This window comes from Physella acuta, unplaced genomic scaffold, assembly GCF_028476545.2.
Source record: "Physella acuta isolate Inbredline_101_S28 unplaced genomic scaffold, ASM2847654v3 ptg000863l, whole genome shotgun sequence".
In the NCBI taxonomy this organism is placed as follows: Eukaryota; Metazoa; Mollusca; class Gastropoda; family Physidae; genus Physella; species Physella acuta.
The window spans coordinates 280,475-300,332 of NW_026732380.1; the positions used below are offsets into that span (position 1 = coordinate 280,475).

Here is a 19,858-nt window from a genome sequence, read left to right on the forward strand (position 1 = left end):
GATAACAATTTTTAATTAATTTTAATAAATACTCTAATGCTTTCAGCCTTAAATCTGATTATCCGATGATTCTAAGACAACTCATGAGATTAACAACATTTGAATTATTTTATTTTGTCTTATATCAGAACTGGGGTGTAGAGCAATGTATAGATGTGGGAGTATTATATAAGATATGTCTCCAGATACTGAGACAGATTACGAGACAGATATGGTTATAGACGCCCAAAGATCATTGCAGCTTGAGATGCCGGTTTGTCACCACTCAAGTTTAACTTCCTCAAAACATCACACATCAATTTCAATGACATCACACATCAATTTCAATGACATCACACATCAATTTCAATGACATCACACATCAATTTCAATGACATCACTCATCAATTTCAATGACATCACACATCAATTTCAATGACATCACACATCAATTTCAATGACATCACTCATCAATTTCAATGACATCACACATCAATTTCAATGACATCACACATCAATTTCAATGACATCACTCATCAATTTCAATGACATCACACATCAATTTCAATGACATCACACATCAATTTCAATGACATCACTCATCAATTTCAATCACATCACACATCAATTTCAATGACATCACACATCAATTTCAATGACATCACACATCAATTTCAATGACATCACTCATCAATTTCAATGACATCACACATCAATTTCAATCACATCACACATCAATTTCAATCACATCACACATCAATTTCAATGACATCACTCATCAATTTCAATGACATCACACATCAATTTCAATGACATCACACATCAATTTCAATGACATCACACATCAATTTCAATGACATCACTCATCAATTTCAATGACATCACACATCAATTTCAATGACATCACACATCAATTTCAATGACATCACTCATCAATTTCAATGACATCACACATCAATTTCAATGACATCACACATCAATTTCAATGACATCACTCATCAATTTCAATGACATCACACATCAATTTCAATGACATCACACATCAATTTCAATGACATCACTCATCAATTTCAATCACATCACACATCAATTTCAATCACATCACACATCAATTTCAATGACATCACACATCAATTTCAATGACATCACTCATCAATTTCAATGACATCACACATCAATTTCAATCACATCACACATCAATTTCAATCACATCACACATCAATTTCAATGACATCACTCATCAATTTCAATGACATCACACATCAATTTCAATCACATCACACATCAATTTCAATGACATCACACATCAATTGTTGCTATACTTGTCAGACTAATAAACATTTGCTTCATAAAATATATAAAAAATTAATGAACTAATCCCGTCGTTAATGTTTTACTACTAAAATAATTTTTGCTCTGTAGTTTTAAATTTCAGACTATTTTAAGAAACAAATAGCTTTAAAAAAGTTTTAGCCGCAATAATTTCAAGCATTGTTGGTGAACTTTAAAAAATAACTTTTTTATGTTTAGATACTACCAATAGTTGAACTTCATAAAGCGCATGAATTGGTTCAAATTGTTGCTTGAATTGGTTGAAATTGTTGCGTGAATTAGTTCAACTGTTTTTGCGTGATGTCCAACGGACATTATATGGCTCGCATCTCCTTCCCTCATCACGTGATGATGGGCTTTACGACATCGAGATGTCGTTAAAAAAATGTGCAACGGGCCAGCGAGCACCGGTTATAACTTTTTTTTTTAACTGCTGACATTTTCAAATGAGGTTTGTTGGGATTTACGTTCGTGTTTCTTGCAATAATAATTAAAGTCTTGAACGTGGGAGACAACTCGTGTTGCAAGGGAGACAACTTCTATCTCTGAACGTGACTTACGAAACTTGACGTCATTTTTTTCTAGATAAATGTTAACCAGGTGACCTGCGTCAGGGGAGGTAACGTGGGGTTTTTAAAACAGATTTCTGGGGTTAAGTCCGTAGGACGTCCCTGAGTTCACTCAGATTAAATGGGTACCTGGCACTAGTCGGCTAAAATAAAATTGATTGACGGTAGTGCTGGCTACACTGACCATATGACGGGTTAAAATAGAAAACATATTTTTTTTCGTGGACTGGCAGTAACAGTTAAATGACTTTTGAATTTATACACACAATAATTATTTTTTTTTTTAAATCCTTATGGTTTCGTTTCGCTTGTTTTACTTATTTTCGGTTTTTTTTTAAATTTGTTTTGTTGTTGTTGTTTGTTTGTTTGTTTTGTTTTTTTCCCCGCAGATTCGGTATTTTATTGATTATACAGGTAGATTTTAATAATTAAAAAAAAAAAACAATTTCTAAATTGACCACAGATGGGTATCCCATAATTTCACACAAACGCTCGCACCATATGGCACACCGCAAGCATTGTGGGTAAAGTCTATTCTATCTACTCAACAAACAAATCAGCTCTAGCCTCTCAACAATCCCAGAGTTCCATTGTATCTGCCTGACGCATCCACACAAACAATCACGCCCAATACGATAAGTCAACAGCCATTCGTCTCCATCCCCCCCCCCACACACCCCACCCCACCAGCCCAACAATAACCTGCCCTAATTAATTGCACACACTTCACCATCAATATTTGGTTGATCTGATTACGGTCAAATCACACATAGTTAACCGACAAACACAGATCAATAATCCGCACCAAATTAACCCACACTCAAATACTAAATCACACAAACCTAATTTCTAAATTACTCAAAACGAAACACTAAATTATTGTTTATTTCAAAGTGCCTCCGATATATACACACACACATATATATATATATATATATATATATATATATATATATATATATATATATATATATATATATATATATATATATATATATATATATATATATAAATATATATATATATATATATATATATATATATATATATATATATATATATATATATATATATATACATAACCCACACCTTTTGATTCCCCCCCCCCCACACACACCCCACATACTCAGATTCCCCACCCCCCCCCCCCCCCCCACACACACACACACACCCTAAGATTCCCCCACCCCCCTCTACTTTTTTCTCCGCCACTAGTTGTAAATACTGTTATCAGTAGCTCTTGTAAAGATAAAAATAAAGTGAAGGCTACTATCAGTGAGGTCATTAGCTCCTTGCTTTAGTTCGAGCTTAGCCTTCTTGCTGTGATAACCATTGGCAATCCCAGCGGTCAACTGGGCTTTAACTCAATTAACTTGGCTAGCAAATTAAAAAACACAGGTTCGAATCCTGGCAGGATTAAATTGTGGAGGTCAAGAGGGAATACGTAACACAGTGGAGGTCATGGATGAGTAAAACGGATGTCATATTTGTGTGAAGTCTTTGATCACTGTAAAATAAGTAAAAAAAAAAATAAACCGGGAGTGATCTCCCCTAAACTTTCTCGAATATTCTTATATAACTCGGAATATAGACATGATTTTAAATTACTTAAACTTTTAAAAATAGAATAGAATCTCGTAGAAAAAAGAATTGCGCACCAAGCGAACGCCAAAAGAAAATGTGCATAATAGTGCGCAATATTATTAGTACTTTTTAAATTTACATGCGTTTTTTGAGAAATCGGAAATTGCGTTTTTCTACATTCGAATATACCTTTATTTTTTATTTTTCTTCTTTAAATAAAATGTTGGTTATACATTTAAAACATCTACCATATTTTTTCAATTAAAGTCCGTATCAAGTTCTCGATATATCGTTGAAGATTCTGATGTGATGTCCGGCGAAAATATTTTTCGGACTGAGAGAGAGAGAGAGAGATAGAGAGAGAGGGAAGTGCGCACATCGGCTTTTATATATTAGGATTGTCTGACACTCATACTTCATCTTAACATGCCAACCACTTACTCCCAACCCAATTACTCGTCTGATGCCAACCACTCGCGGCCCAAGCCAACCACTCGCCCCACCCATACAACAATTAAATTAAAAGCTCTGATCTCTTCAGCTGATGTTAACATCGTTTTATTTTACATTCACCAATCAATTTCTTAAGTGTCAAATTTATTAATTTTTTTAATGGCATGCCCTAGGCAATTCTCATCCAGATTCAATCTTAATGTCCTTAAGTGCGGAGTTAATGATAATTGCATAATTGACACAGCATTACACCGATCTGTAAGCAGAGATTACACGGCATGTAACCAGCCACACATCGTACATGTAATGAAATAAAACGGTGAAACATTAGACCCACACACACATTCACACCCACACATTCACACCCACACATTTACACCCACACATTTACACCCACAATACACCCACACATTAACATCCACACATTCACACCCACACATTTACACCCACACATTTACACCCACACATTTACACCCACACATTTACACCCACACATTCACACCCACACATTTACACCCACACATTCACACCCACACATTTACACCCACACATTTACACCCACACATTTACACCCACACATTCACACCCACACGTTTACACCCACACATTCACACCCACACGTTTACACCCACACATTCACACCCACACATTTACACCCACACATTCACACCCACACACTCACACCCACACACTCACACCCACACATTTACACCCACACATTTACACCCACACATTTACACCCACACATTTACACCCACACATTTACATCCACACATTCACACCCACACATTCACACCCACACATTCACACCCACACATTCACACCCACACATTCACACCCACACATTTACACACACACATTTACACCCACACATTTACACACACACATTTACACACACACATTTACACACACACATTTACACCCACACATTCACACCCACACATTTACACACACACATTTACACACACACATTTACACACACACATTTACACCCACACATTCACACCCACACATTTACACACACACATTTACACCCACACATTCACACCCACACATTCACACCCACATATTTACACCCACACATTCACACCCACACCAAACATATACTCCCACACACATTCCCACACACTCACAGATGTTGTCAGTTCACACCATAAAACACACACAACTCAAACACAACCCACACACAAACCCTGCCCACATTAAACCCATCAACAAGAAAACCCTGCTAACCATGAACCTTGCCAATAATTGAACACTGCCAACATTGAACCCTGCAAACATTGAACCCTGCCAAGATAGAACCCTGCTAACATTGAACCCTGCCAACATTGAACCCTGCCAACCCTTCCAACATTGAACCCTGCCAATATTAAACCCTGCCAATATTAAACCCTGCCAACATTGAACCCTGCCAACATTGAACCCTGCCAACATTGAACCCGGCCAACATTGAACCCTGTCAACATTGAATCCTGCCACCATGAACCCTCTCAACATTGAACCCTTCCATAATGAACCCTGCCAACATTGAACCCTGCCAACATTGAACCCTGCCAACATTGAACCCTCTCAACATTGAACCCTTCCATAATGAACCCTGCCAACATTGAACCATGCCAACACTGAACCCTGCAAACACTGAACCCTGCAAACACTGAACCCTGCCAACACTGAACCCTGCCAACACTGAACCCTGCCAACACTGAACCCTGCCAACACTAAACCCTGCCAACATTATACAAAAGCTATCCCCCAATCGTCCTCTAAACGAATTGTTTATGTGCTGCCCCATCTACACACACATTAACTCGGTTATCTCTCTTGTTCCAACAATTAATTTAATAATCGTCAGCGCCACTCCTACCCCACCCCTGTATCACCCATCTCCCTACCCCGCGGGGAAAGATCGGTTTACCCCCCCCCCCTACAGTCCCATTATACCCTGGCATCAATTAGCCCGATATTGCCCTCGGCTTGTGGGACCACAACACAGATCATTTTTGTTGGCCTCAGTTTTTCCACCAGCGGATGGTTTCCCCTTCCGATGGATTCGTTCTATTGTTTCTCTAAGTGCTCTCCCTTTAAAAAATTAATTTAAACCACTTTAATGACAACAGCGGTAGGTCGCCTTTATCAAAAGACCATTTTTATGAAAGGTTTTAGATTCGTTTACAACTGTGTTGTGGTCGGGTAGGGTATGATGGTGTGGGACCGTTTTTATGAAAGGTTTTAGATTCGTTTACAACTGTGTTGTGGTCGGTGAGGTATGATGGTGTAGAGTGGGACCGTTTTTATGAAAGGTTTTAGATTCATTTACAGCTGTGTTGTGGTCGGTAGGGTATGATGGCGTGGAGTGGAGGAGTTGGTGTGTTGTGTACAAAACAGCTGACTACAACTTTAGATCTTTTTGAGAAAGTCGTCCCACAATTCACAACATCTGTAAATATCTTAAACAGGGGGAACCGATGACTCCATTAAGACCAGCTATACGTTAAGTTGTGGGAAACAGTGGGTATGTCGTAAAGTCGATATGACTATGTCGTAAAGTCCATAGATAAGAGAATTGACTATAGTAAAATAGGCTTCACAAATTTTTGGCACATACATTGATTAAATACCAAAAAGTCAGTTCTAAGTTAAAGAACGGCGTGGTCAGATTGTAGAGCACTCGACTGTCATCTCGAAGGTCTCAAGTTCAGATCTCGTTCGGGATTCGAGACTGCAGAATGTGCCTGATGTGTGCTTCAGTCACGTTAGGGAAAGTAACAGTGGCTGACCACACCACACCACCATATGCCGGGGAACTCTATATTCCCTATGGGTCTTTGGGTATGTAAGGAAAACTTGTAGACTATTCACCTTTCAGCAAAGCTGCAATAAAGCCTTAATACTAACGATGTTTATATATAGTCGATCGTTAATACAGCTAGATGAAGCATTGTTTTCTCGATAGTTTAATAAGTGTCCATGTTGACCATTTCGGTACAAACGTAAGTATCTCTAAGTAAATAAAATAAAAATACTCTCCACACCTGCTCATTGTATCAACAACAAAATCTTGTTTCCTGTCACGTGTTCTGTCATATTTAGCCAAATTTTTTACATTTGCACTTACCTGTGAATGGAATCTTTAGCCAAGATGGCGGCATCTTTAGAGGGCTGTAGCACCCTGTCTTTGAGGTTACTGAAAGCTCCAAACGGCATCTTGGTGTGATGACGTCACAAAATGGCCGCTGCTGGTAAACCTTGAGTGTCCCTGTGCCGGGATAATTTTCTGGGTCCACGCCCACCGGAAGTGGTCTAGAAACAGATGGGGTGGGTACACTTGCTGGCGAATGTTTTTCTCATTTTAGTGGGGGTCTGGGGGTCGTCTGATGTAAAGTGGTGGGGTCTTGGGTCAGCCGATTTAAATTAAACAGCCAGCCTCTGAAAGAAAAGAAAACAAAGATTTAATTCTGTGGACAGTTTTGCTCAATGACCAATTAATAAATTAATTTATCATTTGTTTTCTCTTTATAATTCATTATATTTTGGTCTCATATAACCCCCCCCCCCCCACACACACACACACTACTCCTTCAAAGGCGGATTTTGTCCTATGTGTAGGCCTATTTATATTTTAAGCTAATTTAATAAGCATGAATTATATATGAACATATCAAAGTTTTATTAGCTTTGTTAATTTTACTATACTACTATATACTACTACACTACTACGATGGTGTCATCCTCTAAGATGGTGTCAACCTCGAGATGGTGTCAACCTCTAGAATGGTGTCAACCTCGTGATGGTGTCATCTCCTTGATGTGACCTCAGCAAGTTTATGTGTGGCTGTGGTTGTACCTCACACTACTCGTTATGTGGCTGTGGTTGTACCTCACACAACTCATTGTTTTGATAAACTCGCTACTAAGCTCGTCTTTGTACGGCCGTAAAACTTTAAAAATGTAGAGGGAGATTTTCATCCCTTGTTGTCATTTGATTTAAATGTCACTAGCAGTTTTTCAGTCATCATGTCATTTAGGTTGAATGTGGGTTAAGTGTGTGAATAATTATAACTAATATCAGGTTCTTAGACACGAAAAATTAATGTATTCTTTACGTTGTTAACGTTATTGACGCGTTTAACATTTAAAAGCAAGAAGTTAATGTCAGAGAATGACATGTTGTCACCTATAAAGATGTCAATGTCAAAGATGGCATCTACAAAGATGCTAATGTCAAAGATGGCATCTACAAAGTTTTCCACAGCCACTGGTTAATTTAACCATATTTTAATGTTTTAAAAAGTATTTTGTGCATTATTTATTTTAATATCAATTCAAAAGAAATTATTTTCAAGTCTTCAAGACAAAGTGTTGGGAACGCAAATCGAGAATACTGAAAAACTTCATCTATGCTTGATTGTTTATTAATCGTCACACCTGCCTTCTATTTAGGTGAGTAGATAGTATTGTAATCTACAGATTTAGAACCCTCTGATATAATATATTATGCAATCCGATGCAGTTCTAGTTATATGGGGGTGGGGGTAGGGCTGGTATATGCTTGTTGGTGCGGCTAGTTCGGGTGGGGGTGGGGGGTGTTTGCTGATCCAAGCGAACACAGCAGCTTCCAACTTTCTTTACAAACATACCAACATCAGCGAGGGAGGTGGGGGGGAGAGAAGGAATCGCACTCTTAGCTTTGATAAATCAAACAATGCACCGACGTCGCTTATCACAGCAACCAATCAAATCAGTCGGTACAAACACCGGTATCAAACGAAACGAAAGTAAACACACAAGTCCGGCGACCTCTTGAGGGTGATCAATGAATGATCGATATCAGAGGATTAATTGTGTGAATAACAGGTCGATGGCGCGGTTTTGTTAAGAGATTTCTATTGAATTAACGATATCGATTTTAATCAAACACCAAAACTGATTAGAGGGGTGTGAGCTAGACTATGAATTAAATGACAGGAAGACAGAAGCGTAGATATGCGCATATCGCATCTCTCTGGCTAGGGGAGGGGACTCTCGTGGCGTGGATTAGCTCCCGGATATGACGTAGTCATCAGGACAAGCATGGCGGGAACTGCTATTTTTCCAATCTTTTATTTCAACAGATGTTCGATGGCATAAATCATGCGAGTATTGTCGTAAAAATTACGGATGAAATACTACCTAAAATTTGTTTGAGAGAGGGGGTGTGGTGTGAATATTGCGTAGTTCAAGAAAGAGCGGAAATGTTCGTTATAATCTTAATACGACGTAACTGTAGAACTGGACATTGAGTTACACTATTAGATATTCAAAATTTCAATCACAGCTTTAAACAATGTGTTACTGTCTATACAGAAAATTTGGGATGTTAGTTCGAAGCAATATTACTTTAATGTCAATCTTTTCTAAAAAATAAACCGGGAGTGATCTCCCCTAAACTTTCTCGAATATTCTTATATAAAACAACAGGGGATGGGAACTCGGGATTTTTAATCCATTTTAAATACTTAAACTTTTTAAAATAGAATAGAATCTCATAGAAAAAAGAATTGCGCACTAAGCGAACGCCGAATAAAGATGTGTATAATAGTGCGGAATGTTATTTGTACTTTATAAATTCACATGCGTTTTTAGAGAAAACGGAAATAGTGAAAATTAATACTTACGGTCAACGGAAATTAATCAAAATTTTACAGAAGGCAGAAAATTTGATCTTTTACTTACATATGAAATGTCATTTATCTAACTGAAATAGTACTCAAGTTATATGCTTTTGAAAAATTCAAAGTAGAAAAAGTTCCACTTCCAGTTATCGGAAATCGCTCACAAGTTGATACGGATCTACGATTTTGATATAATACTTATATATGAAATTTCATTAACATAGCTGTAACGGTACCCAAGTTATCGTGTTTACACACACTCACACACACACACACACAGAGACATACGGACAAGATTGCAGAACTATGTTTTTCCTACTCAGGGGGGTGTAAAACGTCGAGATTTGCAAAACTCTCGAATTTTATTTTTGCACGATTACAATACTTTCTCTATACTTCGTATATACGTGAAAGTAAAAATAAGGAATACTCTACTTCACCTATTACTCACAATAATGATGATGTGTGTAGCACATTGTCTATACCGTGTTAAGAGTTAGGGTTGTGATGTTATAGGGTTGTGATCTTATATTGGTGTGCTCCTGTCACCTTCTCTTACACCTACATACATTTATAGGGTGTCACCAGTTGTCACCATCCCATTATCCATGACGTGTCATTAGTCACGATATTTATATCATGTTGGCTAATTAGATAATTAGATGATTGCAGCTTGATTAGAATCTTTGCGCAAAGCCTGGGCAACAAATTGAGAAGAGTCAGATCTCGCCCCCCCCCCTCCTCCCACTCCCCTCACATCGCCCAAGGGAGGGCATCACTTATACTATATTATACCATGTGCAGCCAGCCTTATGGACTTTTAGAGTTTACTCCCTTAGCTTTCACGCCCCAAGGTTAAGCCACAAGATGGGAGGTCTTTCTTCTCCTAGATGCAGTCCGCAACCCCCCCCCCCCCCGCACCCGCCTGGCGACGCTTCTGCCTAGATGAGTTCCCGTCATCAGCTGAAGACCCTCATCTTTGATGTATGCCAGTCACTACATCGAGTTGTGTCATTTATGTAGTGTCGCAAGGCATTACAGCAGGACATGTCGCCAGTTACTACATTAAGACGTGTCACCAGTCAATACATTTATGCAGTGTGACCTATCAATACGTCACGAAATATCACCATCTAAACCACGTCAGTAGTCACCTTACATATCCTATAACCAATCCCCACATCTATCACCTCTCACGACATAAATGACATGTCACCATTTACTACCTCTCCTCCAGCACACACACCCCCCTTTCCCCCCCCCCCCTCTCCCCTCACCTATCGTTAAAAAACACCCACCGTCTCAGCCTGTGGCTACACGACAAGGGATCATCGTTTTCAGAGCGAGGAAAAATAACGCTAATCTCTTCTGGAGAATAATGGACCAATTCTTCAAGAGCTTCACACTCCACGTTTCGAGGGATCAGAAACACAAAAAAATATTATTCCCTTTATTTTCCCGGGTTTTAATTCAACTTTTTAATTTAACTTTTTAGTCTAGTTTATCCCCGGACAGCAAGGCAGATCAGAGAAATCTGGGAATTAATTTATTCATGATTTTCACATTTTTGTCACGGCAAAATTTATAACGTGAAAAAAAAAATCACGGCATTGAAAACAGACGTGAAGAGAACCCAGTTATCAGGTTAAGGCTGGATGCCTGCTTTGGCTGGCCAGATTCATTTGCTCTGTTGGTCACCTACGGTATTTTTAATCAATGATTGGGATAAAAGGGGCGATAATTTAACAAGAAATTCGCGGACAAACTGAGGTTTAAACATGATTTCACTCCCCTTTCTTGTTGATGAGATTTGGCGGATCTAGTTGTTCACAAAAAGCCATTAATGGAGGGGTGGGGTTCAAACGCTGGGGTTCAAACGGTGGGTTTCGAATGGTGGGTTTCAGCGGATTGAGCGGTTGATCGCTCACACGAACAACTCCAGTAGAACGCGCCTGAGCCAACTCAGCTCAGACAGGTACCTGGCTTAAGCCGATACAGTAGCTTTATAATATTAGAACTAAATTTTAGATGTTGTATCCATAGAAATAGAAAAAGTCTACCTGATCTACTATATAAGACAAATGTTGGTGTGTGTTTTTTGTAATTTTGTGTTGTTATTATGTTGTAATGTGTAATACGTGTTATGATTCTGTGTTTTGATCTCTGGGGTGATATATGTGTGTTATATGTGTTGTGTTGCGTTGGATTGGATTGGGTTGGATTGCGTTGTGTGTTTTGTGTGTTCATGGTATTCAGTTTAGCTGTATGGTTGGATGTGAAAATAATAATGTACAAATGTCATCTTTGTGTATTGATCATTTTTAAAGCCATCGGTAAACACTCACATATACAAACACATCCACTCTCTTACAGATTGGCCTACATGCCAATAACAAAATTATTATATGCGTAGTTACATCGACAAAATGTCACACAAAAAAGACACACTAGAAATTGTCACAAATAGACACACCAAACAACTACAACAAAATACAAACTAACACGAGATACACGTCATACTCATTCATTCGGTCACTCACTAAAACTATGACGTCATACTCATTCATTCGATCACTCACTAAAACTATGACGTTATACTCATCCACGTCCCATCCCTCCCGTGAGCCCCACCCCCCACCAGTTTAATTAACCTTTTTCTAATCCGTGTAAACATCACACCCGTTCATTGTCCGATACTGCAGTATTCGATTACACCCACCGGCCGCAGTTGATCTTTACCTCCCACTCCCAACTCAATAACACGCCTCAAGCGGTTATTAATCCCTCCCCCCCACCAACCGGCTCCCACACCCCTCTACCGCCTCTACAACTTGTGGGGGTGAGTGTGTGAGGGGGTGGCACTCAGTGACGTTTGTCCGTGTGTGAGTCTAACCCCCGTCAGCTCGCTAGCACCGAGGTACCCAGCCCACATGTATGAGGTCACCCAAGCGTGACGGCACCGATTCCGACCACTGCACCAATTCTCTTTGACTCCAGAACTTGCTGCTGGTTACTACATGCTTGCCGCGTGAATGTGACGTATACCAAACAATCACAGCAAAAGTTAATTTTTTTTTCTGCTAATTTATTTTGGAATTTTTAAAAAAAATGTTTAAAGCTATTACCAGTAATTAAAATATAGGACTATGTATTAAGCTAATTAACATTTTCCTGGTATTCTTATCTTAATTAGTTTTTAAAGTCATAACCAACAAAAGAAATTTTCTAAGATTTTCAAGCATATTTCAAATAATTTTATACTGATGAGTTTCGGTTATGATATAACAACTACAAATTACAGCCTAAGAAATAGATGAAGTAAACTGCATTTAAAGAATGTTTAAAGTATAAATTCCAAACTGGTTTTGAGTAGGCCTACTCCGAATTTTCTAATCAAATTTTAATTGTTTGTTTTTTCTTCTAATGGAAAAGGTAAATGACGAATATATATTTTTGAGAATGTCTGAGCCATGAAATTTAAGCCTTAAAATACAAAAAGATACCAATGACTTTGTGCTCCGGTAACACACGACACAACACACACCACACACCAAACACCACACACCAGACTACACACCATACACCACACGCCACACACCATACACCACACACCACACACCATACTCCACACACGACACACCACACACCACACACGACACACGACACACCACACACCACACACCAGACTCCACACACCACAAACCACAAACCACACACGACACACCACACACCAGACACCTGACTCCACACCATACACCAGACATAACACACACCACACACCACACACCACACACCACACACCACACACCAGACACCACACACCACACACAACACACCACACACCACACACCAAAAACCACACACCACACACCATACACCACACACCAGACACCAGACTCCACACCACACACCACACACCATACACCATACACCAGACTCTACACCATACACCACACACCACACACCACACACCACACACCATACACCAGGCACCATACACCAGACTCCACACCATACACCACACACCATACACCACACACCAGACACCAGACTCCACACCACACACCACACACCATACACCATACACCAGACTCCACACCATACACCACACACCACACACCACACACCATACACCAGGCACCATACACCAGACTCCACACCACACACCACACACCATACACCATACACCAGACTCCACACCATACACCACACACCACACACCACACACCATACACCATACACCATACACCAGACTCCACACCATACACCACACACCACACACCACACACCAGACTCCAGGCACCATACACCAGACTCCACACCACACACCACACACCATACACCATACACCAGACTCCACACCATACACCACACACCACACACCATACACCACACACCACACACCACACACCAGACACCAGGCACCATACACCACACACCACACACAATACACCAGACACCACACACGACACACCACACACCACACCACACACCACACCACACCACACACCACACACCACACCACACACCACACACCACAAACCACACACGACACACCAGACACCTGACTCCACACCATACACAATACACCAGACATAACACACACCACACACGACACACGACACACCACACACCACACACCACACACCACACACCAGACACCACACACCACACACCACACACCAGACACCACACACCACACACAACACACCAGACACCACACACCAAAAACCACACACCACACACCATACACCACACACCAGACACCAGACTCCACACCATACACCACAAACCACACACCACACACCACACACCACACACCACACACCATACACCATACACCAGGCACCATACACCAGACTCCACACCATACACCACACACCACACACTATACACCACACACCACACACCACACACCACACACCACACACAATACACCAGACACCAGACTCCACACCACACACCACACCATACACCACACACCACACACCATACACCACACACCATACACCACACACCACACACCATACACCACACACCATACACCACACACCACACACCAGACCACCATCCACCACACCACACACCACACACCACACACCACACACCACACACCACACACCACACACCACACACCACACACCACACACCACACACCACACACCCGAGAGGCGGCCTCTGATGACATAAGCAGACGAGATCAGAGACCTAATCCGCTTCTAGTCAGACGACACCGATATCATTTCATGTCAAGTAGCACTGACATCAAACGTAACCACACATCACATTTTTTGCTATCACTGACATCAAACGTAACCACACATCACATTTTTTGCTATCACTGACATCAAACGTAACCACACATCACATTTTTTGCTATCACTGACATCAAACGTAACCACACATCACATTTTTTGCTATCACTGACATCAAACGTAACCACACATCACATTTTTTGCTAGGCTAAATCACATTTCATTTACTTCTTCACTCTTAACAAATTTTTGGATCGACATCTCACATATACATACACGGCTATATATATTCATTTATTATATATATATATATATATATATATATATATATATATATATATATATATATATATATATATATATATATATATATATATACGAAATTATGTATGTATGTATGCTCTCATATATAAGCTCACACTTGAATCAATGATTGGCTACAATGGCGCCCCATACCTAACATAACTGTAGTTGGTGCAGTCTACTCCCAGCAGGTAAAGGTATCATTTTTACAACATGATTTTACAAACGATTGCTGTTACAGTCGATTAACAGTGTATCGATTTGACAGAAGCGATCGATGCACATTTTTAATTGAATGTCGCCGCATGCACTCGGATGTGTCAAGCCTTGTCGTGAGCCGTACATGAGCCGTACGTGAGCCGTACGTGAGTCGTACGTGAGCTGTATGTGAGCCGTATACGAGCCGTACGTGAGCCGTACGTGAGCCGTACGTGAGTCGTACGTGAGACGTACGTGAGACGTACGTGAGCCGTACGTGAGCCGTACCTGAGCCGTACATGAGCCGTACATGAGCCGTACATGAGTCGTACGTGAGCCGTACGTAAGCCGAACGTGAGCCGTACGTGAGCCGTACCTGAGCCGTACATGAGCCGTACGTGAGCCGTACGTGAGCCGTACGTGAGCCGTACGTGAGCTGTACATGAGCCGTACGTGAGCCGTACGTGAGCCGTACGTGAGCCGTACATGAGCCGTACGTGAGCCGTACATGAGCCGTACGTGAGCCGTATACGAGCCGTACGTGAGCCGTACATGAGCCGTACGTGAGCCGTATGTGAGCCGTACGTGAGCCGTATGTGAGCCGTACGTGAGCCGTACGTGAGCCGTACGTGAGCCGTACGTGAGCCGTATACGAGCCGTACGTGAGCCGTACGTGAGCCGTACGTGAGCCGTACATGAACCGTACGTGAGCCGTACGTGAGCCGTACATGAGCCGTACGTGAGCCGTACGTGAGCCGTACGTGAGCTGTACATGAGCCGTACGTGAGCCGTACGTGAGCCGTACGTGAGTCGTGCGTGAGTCGTGCGTGAGCCGTAGTAAGCAGTATATTTGCTGTACTACTTAGAATAATAATCTCACACCCTATTTTCTCTCTCTCTCTCCTCTCCCTCTATTATACACACTTTCCCAGTATCAAGAATAGACCAACATTCAAGGGACACAATTAACTATTAAATACTTCCTGATTTAGATTATTCTAACCAACACCCAGGTAATAAATAACGAAAAACAGTTCTTGTCACAGAGAAAATTCCCTTGAGTCTCTGAAACCTTCTACACAATACAAAGTTGAGCTACATTGACCGTATATTATATATACGGTTATATTATATACATATACATATGCATTTATGTATATATATATATATATATATATATATATATATATATATATATATATATATATATATATATATATATATATATATATATATACTAGCATTATTTCCACAATATATTTAATTTCGCCTAATTTGGTCTATTGTCCTGTTATTTATACGGGAGTGATTAAATTATCTCGTAGTTTGGTTTGCTGATTGCGATTGTCGAGGGTGGGGGAAGGTTGATTTAACCTTATATTCCATCTATCGGTGAGTAAATCAGTAAGGTCCCTTTCAAACCTGACGGTATATGGGGCAAGTGAAGTAGAGTTCACCTGTTCAAGTCCCATAACCCAGTCTTCATTTCAACATTAGACACATAAGGAACCATAACTCGGTAGCAGCTTGCCCACGCTGAAACTTAAATCCCCCACCCATCCACACACACCCACACACACACACACCCTCACCCACACAAGCCAATAAAAGGAAGAAACAAACACGGTAATGGAACTCAAGCATGGCTGTTTGTCTCGCATGAATGGCTCTGCCATTGATCTGCTCAGCCCAAAAGGTACCAAAAAAAAGTTCTTCAACCTGCAGGATTCCGACATGGCAACATTTCAAAGACCCACCGCTCACATCAGCTACATCCACCGAGCCAGCTTTTAAACTGATGTAGTTTTGTGTACACAAAACAAAATCTCGATTGAACGGCAAACTACAACATTTTAAACCAGTGTTTGAATTACAGCTACTTAAATAGTGCGAACTGTGAGTCAACATGGTTGGGAACATAGCCTTACATACAGCAGTTGGCTCTATTACATTTTTACAATTTGTTGCTGTAGAAATGTGGTTAGAACAGCTTGATTGGTGTGGGGAAACTCAGACCTGCACGAACTTACGATATGTGATACATCTCTAGCCATAGCAGTTTATTTTGTTTGGTCTTTAGGTTAGTATTTTAGTCGCATATTTATGTTCTTTCATTTTGAGAAGTCTGAAAAGGTGGCGTGGTCTTATAATCGATATATATATATATATATATATATATATATATATATATATATATATATATATATATATGAGTGTGTGAGTGTGTGTTTATAAGTTAGTGGGTGTGGTGTGTCTGCTTGCACATACATGTATAATACATATATATATATATATATATATATATATATATATATATATATATATATATATATATGTGTGTATGTGTGTGTGTGTGTGTGTGTGTTTGTGTGTGTTGTACACTTATACATATATGTTTTTATATGTGCACAGTCTATAAGTATGTTTGGTATGTGTACTTGTGTGTGCATGTGTAAACTTGTGTATCGCTTGCAAGAAAAACCATGGTTTAAATTGATTACACATTTGGATGAAACACAACGCCCATTATATTTCCACAACTATCACGGTAAGCCAGGAAAGAGAATTAAGTTAGAGCAGCCGCCTCGTCTTGTTCTAGCATCTCGCAGAAAGTGGAAACACATTGATTTTAAATCTACATACTTGGACTTGTAAATAATTCAGTCTGCACTCAACGCGTATGGCTCTATGTGTATTCGCATTGTAGTAAACCGCTGAACATTTTTTCCTAGCTTTGAGAAGTTAAAGTCAGGGTTTGATTACTTTTATCGCTAAAGCTTTTCTAGGCGCGGTCAACTAAAGAATGCTGGGATGTTTAGGTCAAATCTAAAGTAATGCACTCACGATACACCCCCCCTCCCTTCCGCCTTCTACAGAAAGTGTCGGGCCTAAAAACAAACATGGCGCCAAGGACACTCCCACATTCCGTTTCCACGTTCATACAATGTTAATGACTTCCCCTTCCCTGACTCCAAACCAGGGTAACCTCCCTGTGTAAAAATGGCGTTCTAAATTTAGCCTTTGAAAACCTTAGAAACACGTTGGCTAAAAATATTATTCCAAGTTTGCGTCCGTTTTTAAAATGTATTCGACAATTTTTAAAATCATATTTAAGTAATAATGTTTTAGGATTATATTTAACATCCAATTTCTGACTTTTAAAGTGAAAAATTCCACAAATGAATAGTAGGGCTACGCTTTGAAAATGGTAACATCAAATTTTGTTAGAACTTCAGTCATTGGCGGTCTTCAACTGTAAATACATAAGAGGATTTTACTCAGCAGCCTTAACTAAAGACAACCTCGTTATACCGAAAATAGACCGTAACCCCGTTATATCAAAAATAAATCATGAACACTTTTTTAGCCCAGCATTATAACTCATTTATACCCAAAGCGGATCATAACCTATTTATATCAAAAAATACCCAAACACATTTACAAAAAAAACATCAACTTAGCAGAAGGCCATAACCTCTTGTATGAGCCCACACACTGATAGTTTCCACGTGTAAACCAGCCAACAGGCAGAAGACATGTGTATGTAACACGTGACTGTCCCAAATATATCTATCATTAAGTGAATAACTCGGACAAAACTGAGTTTAAAAAACAAAATATGTAAATATCTTTAACAAAGTTGAATATATAAATGTATATCCCAGCTAAACTGCTTTTTTATTACACAGCAAGATTTAAACAATACGAATTAAACTGAGTAAAATTTTATATCGGTATATGATTTACCTTTAACAGTTAACACCCTCGAGTACGTTATGAGAAAAACTCTACTTCCCCTATACCAAGCAGGTTCAGCATTTTGAAGGACGTGGCTGGTTTACCCACCCCACCTGCCATGCCCACCCCACCCCTCATGCCCCACCAAGACACCCACTCAGTCCCCCACTAAAGCTAACCAATCCTCCCTACAGTAAAACAATAAATGTCTCGACCGTTACTGGGGAATTACAACTTGTCGGACGGAAAGTCACGAACATTCACGAACATTCGTGGACGGAAAGTCACGAAACTTCACATTCTCTGCTTACATTAGTTAGGATATTTTAATGTGTAAATTATAATAGAGTAGAGAAGTTTTCTATGTTGCTTGAACACAGTCAAAAGCCTGAAGCGGAAACTTCAAAACCAGTGTCGACTCTTAACATTACAAAAACTACCATAAGATGGGACTGGCTTATCTAGTAGTTTAGATTCTTTCATTAACTCTAATATTATTTCACAATTTTTTAAAAACATTTTTACTAAAGCAACATTTCTATATAAAACAGTTCACAACTCAGCCCCTACCTACTTATCAAACATTCCCTAACGACACAAAATTAAATCGTTTACCCACCCCACATACAACGTTTTCCCAAAGACATAGCTTGGCCTACTCTCGTTCGTCTAAAACACGGGTTCCCAACCTGAGGGTCGCGACCCCCCTGGGGGTCGCGAAGGTCTTTCTGGGGGGGTCGCCAACTGGTATACTAAACCTTAGTAATTTGAAACAAAACAAATATTTAGAAGA

At 39.9% G+C, this 19,858-nt stretch overlaps 1 protein-coding gene across 1 annotated transcript in view; it reads right to left on the reverse strand.

Moving 5' to 3' along the window:
* The window catches only part of LOC131952280 (vesicular glutamate transporter 2-like), a 189,983-nt gene that overhangs the window by 162,217 nt on the left and 7,908 nt on the right, over positions 1 to 19,858 (reverse strand). Inside the window, exon 2 of the mRNA XM_059314882.1 lies at positions 7,036 to 7,346. Within this exon, the coding sequence (XP_059170865.1) occupies positions 7,036 to 7,124 (89 nt within the window). The 5' untranslated portion in view covers positions 7,125 to 7,346. The remainder of the gene's footprint in view (positions 1 to 7,035; positions 7,347 to 19,858) is intronic.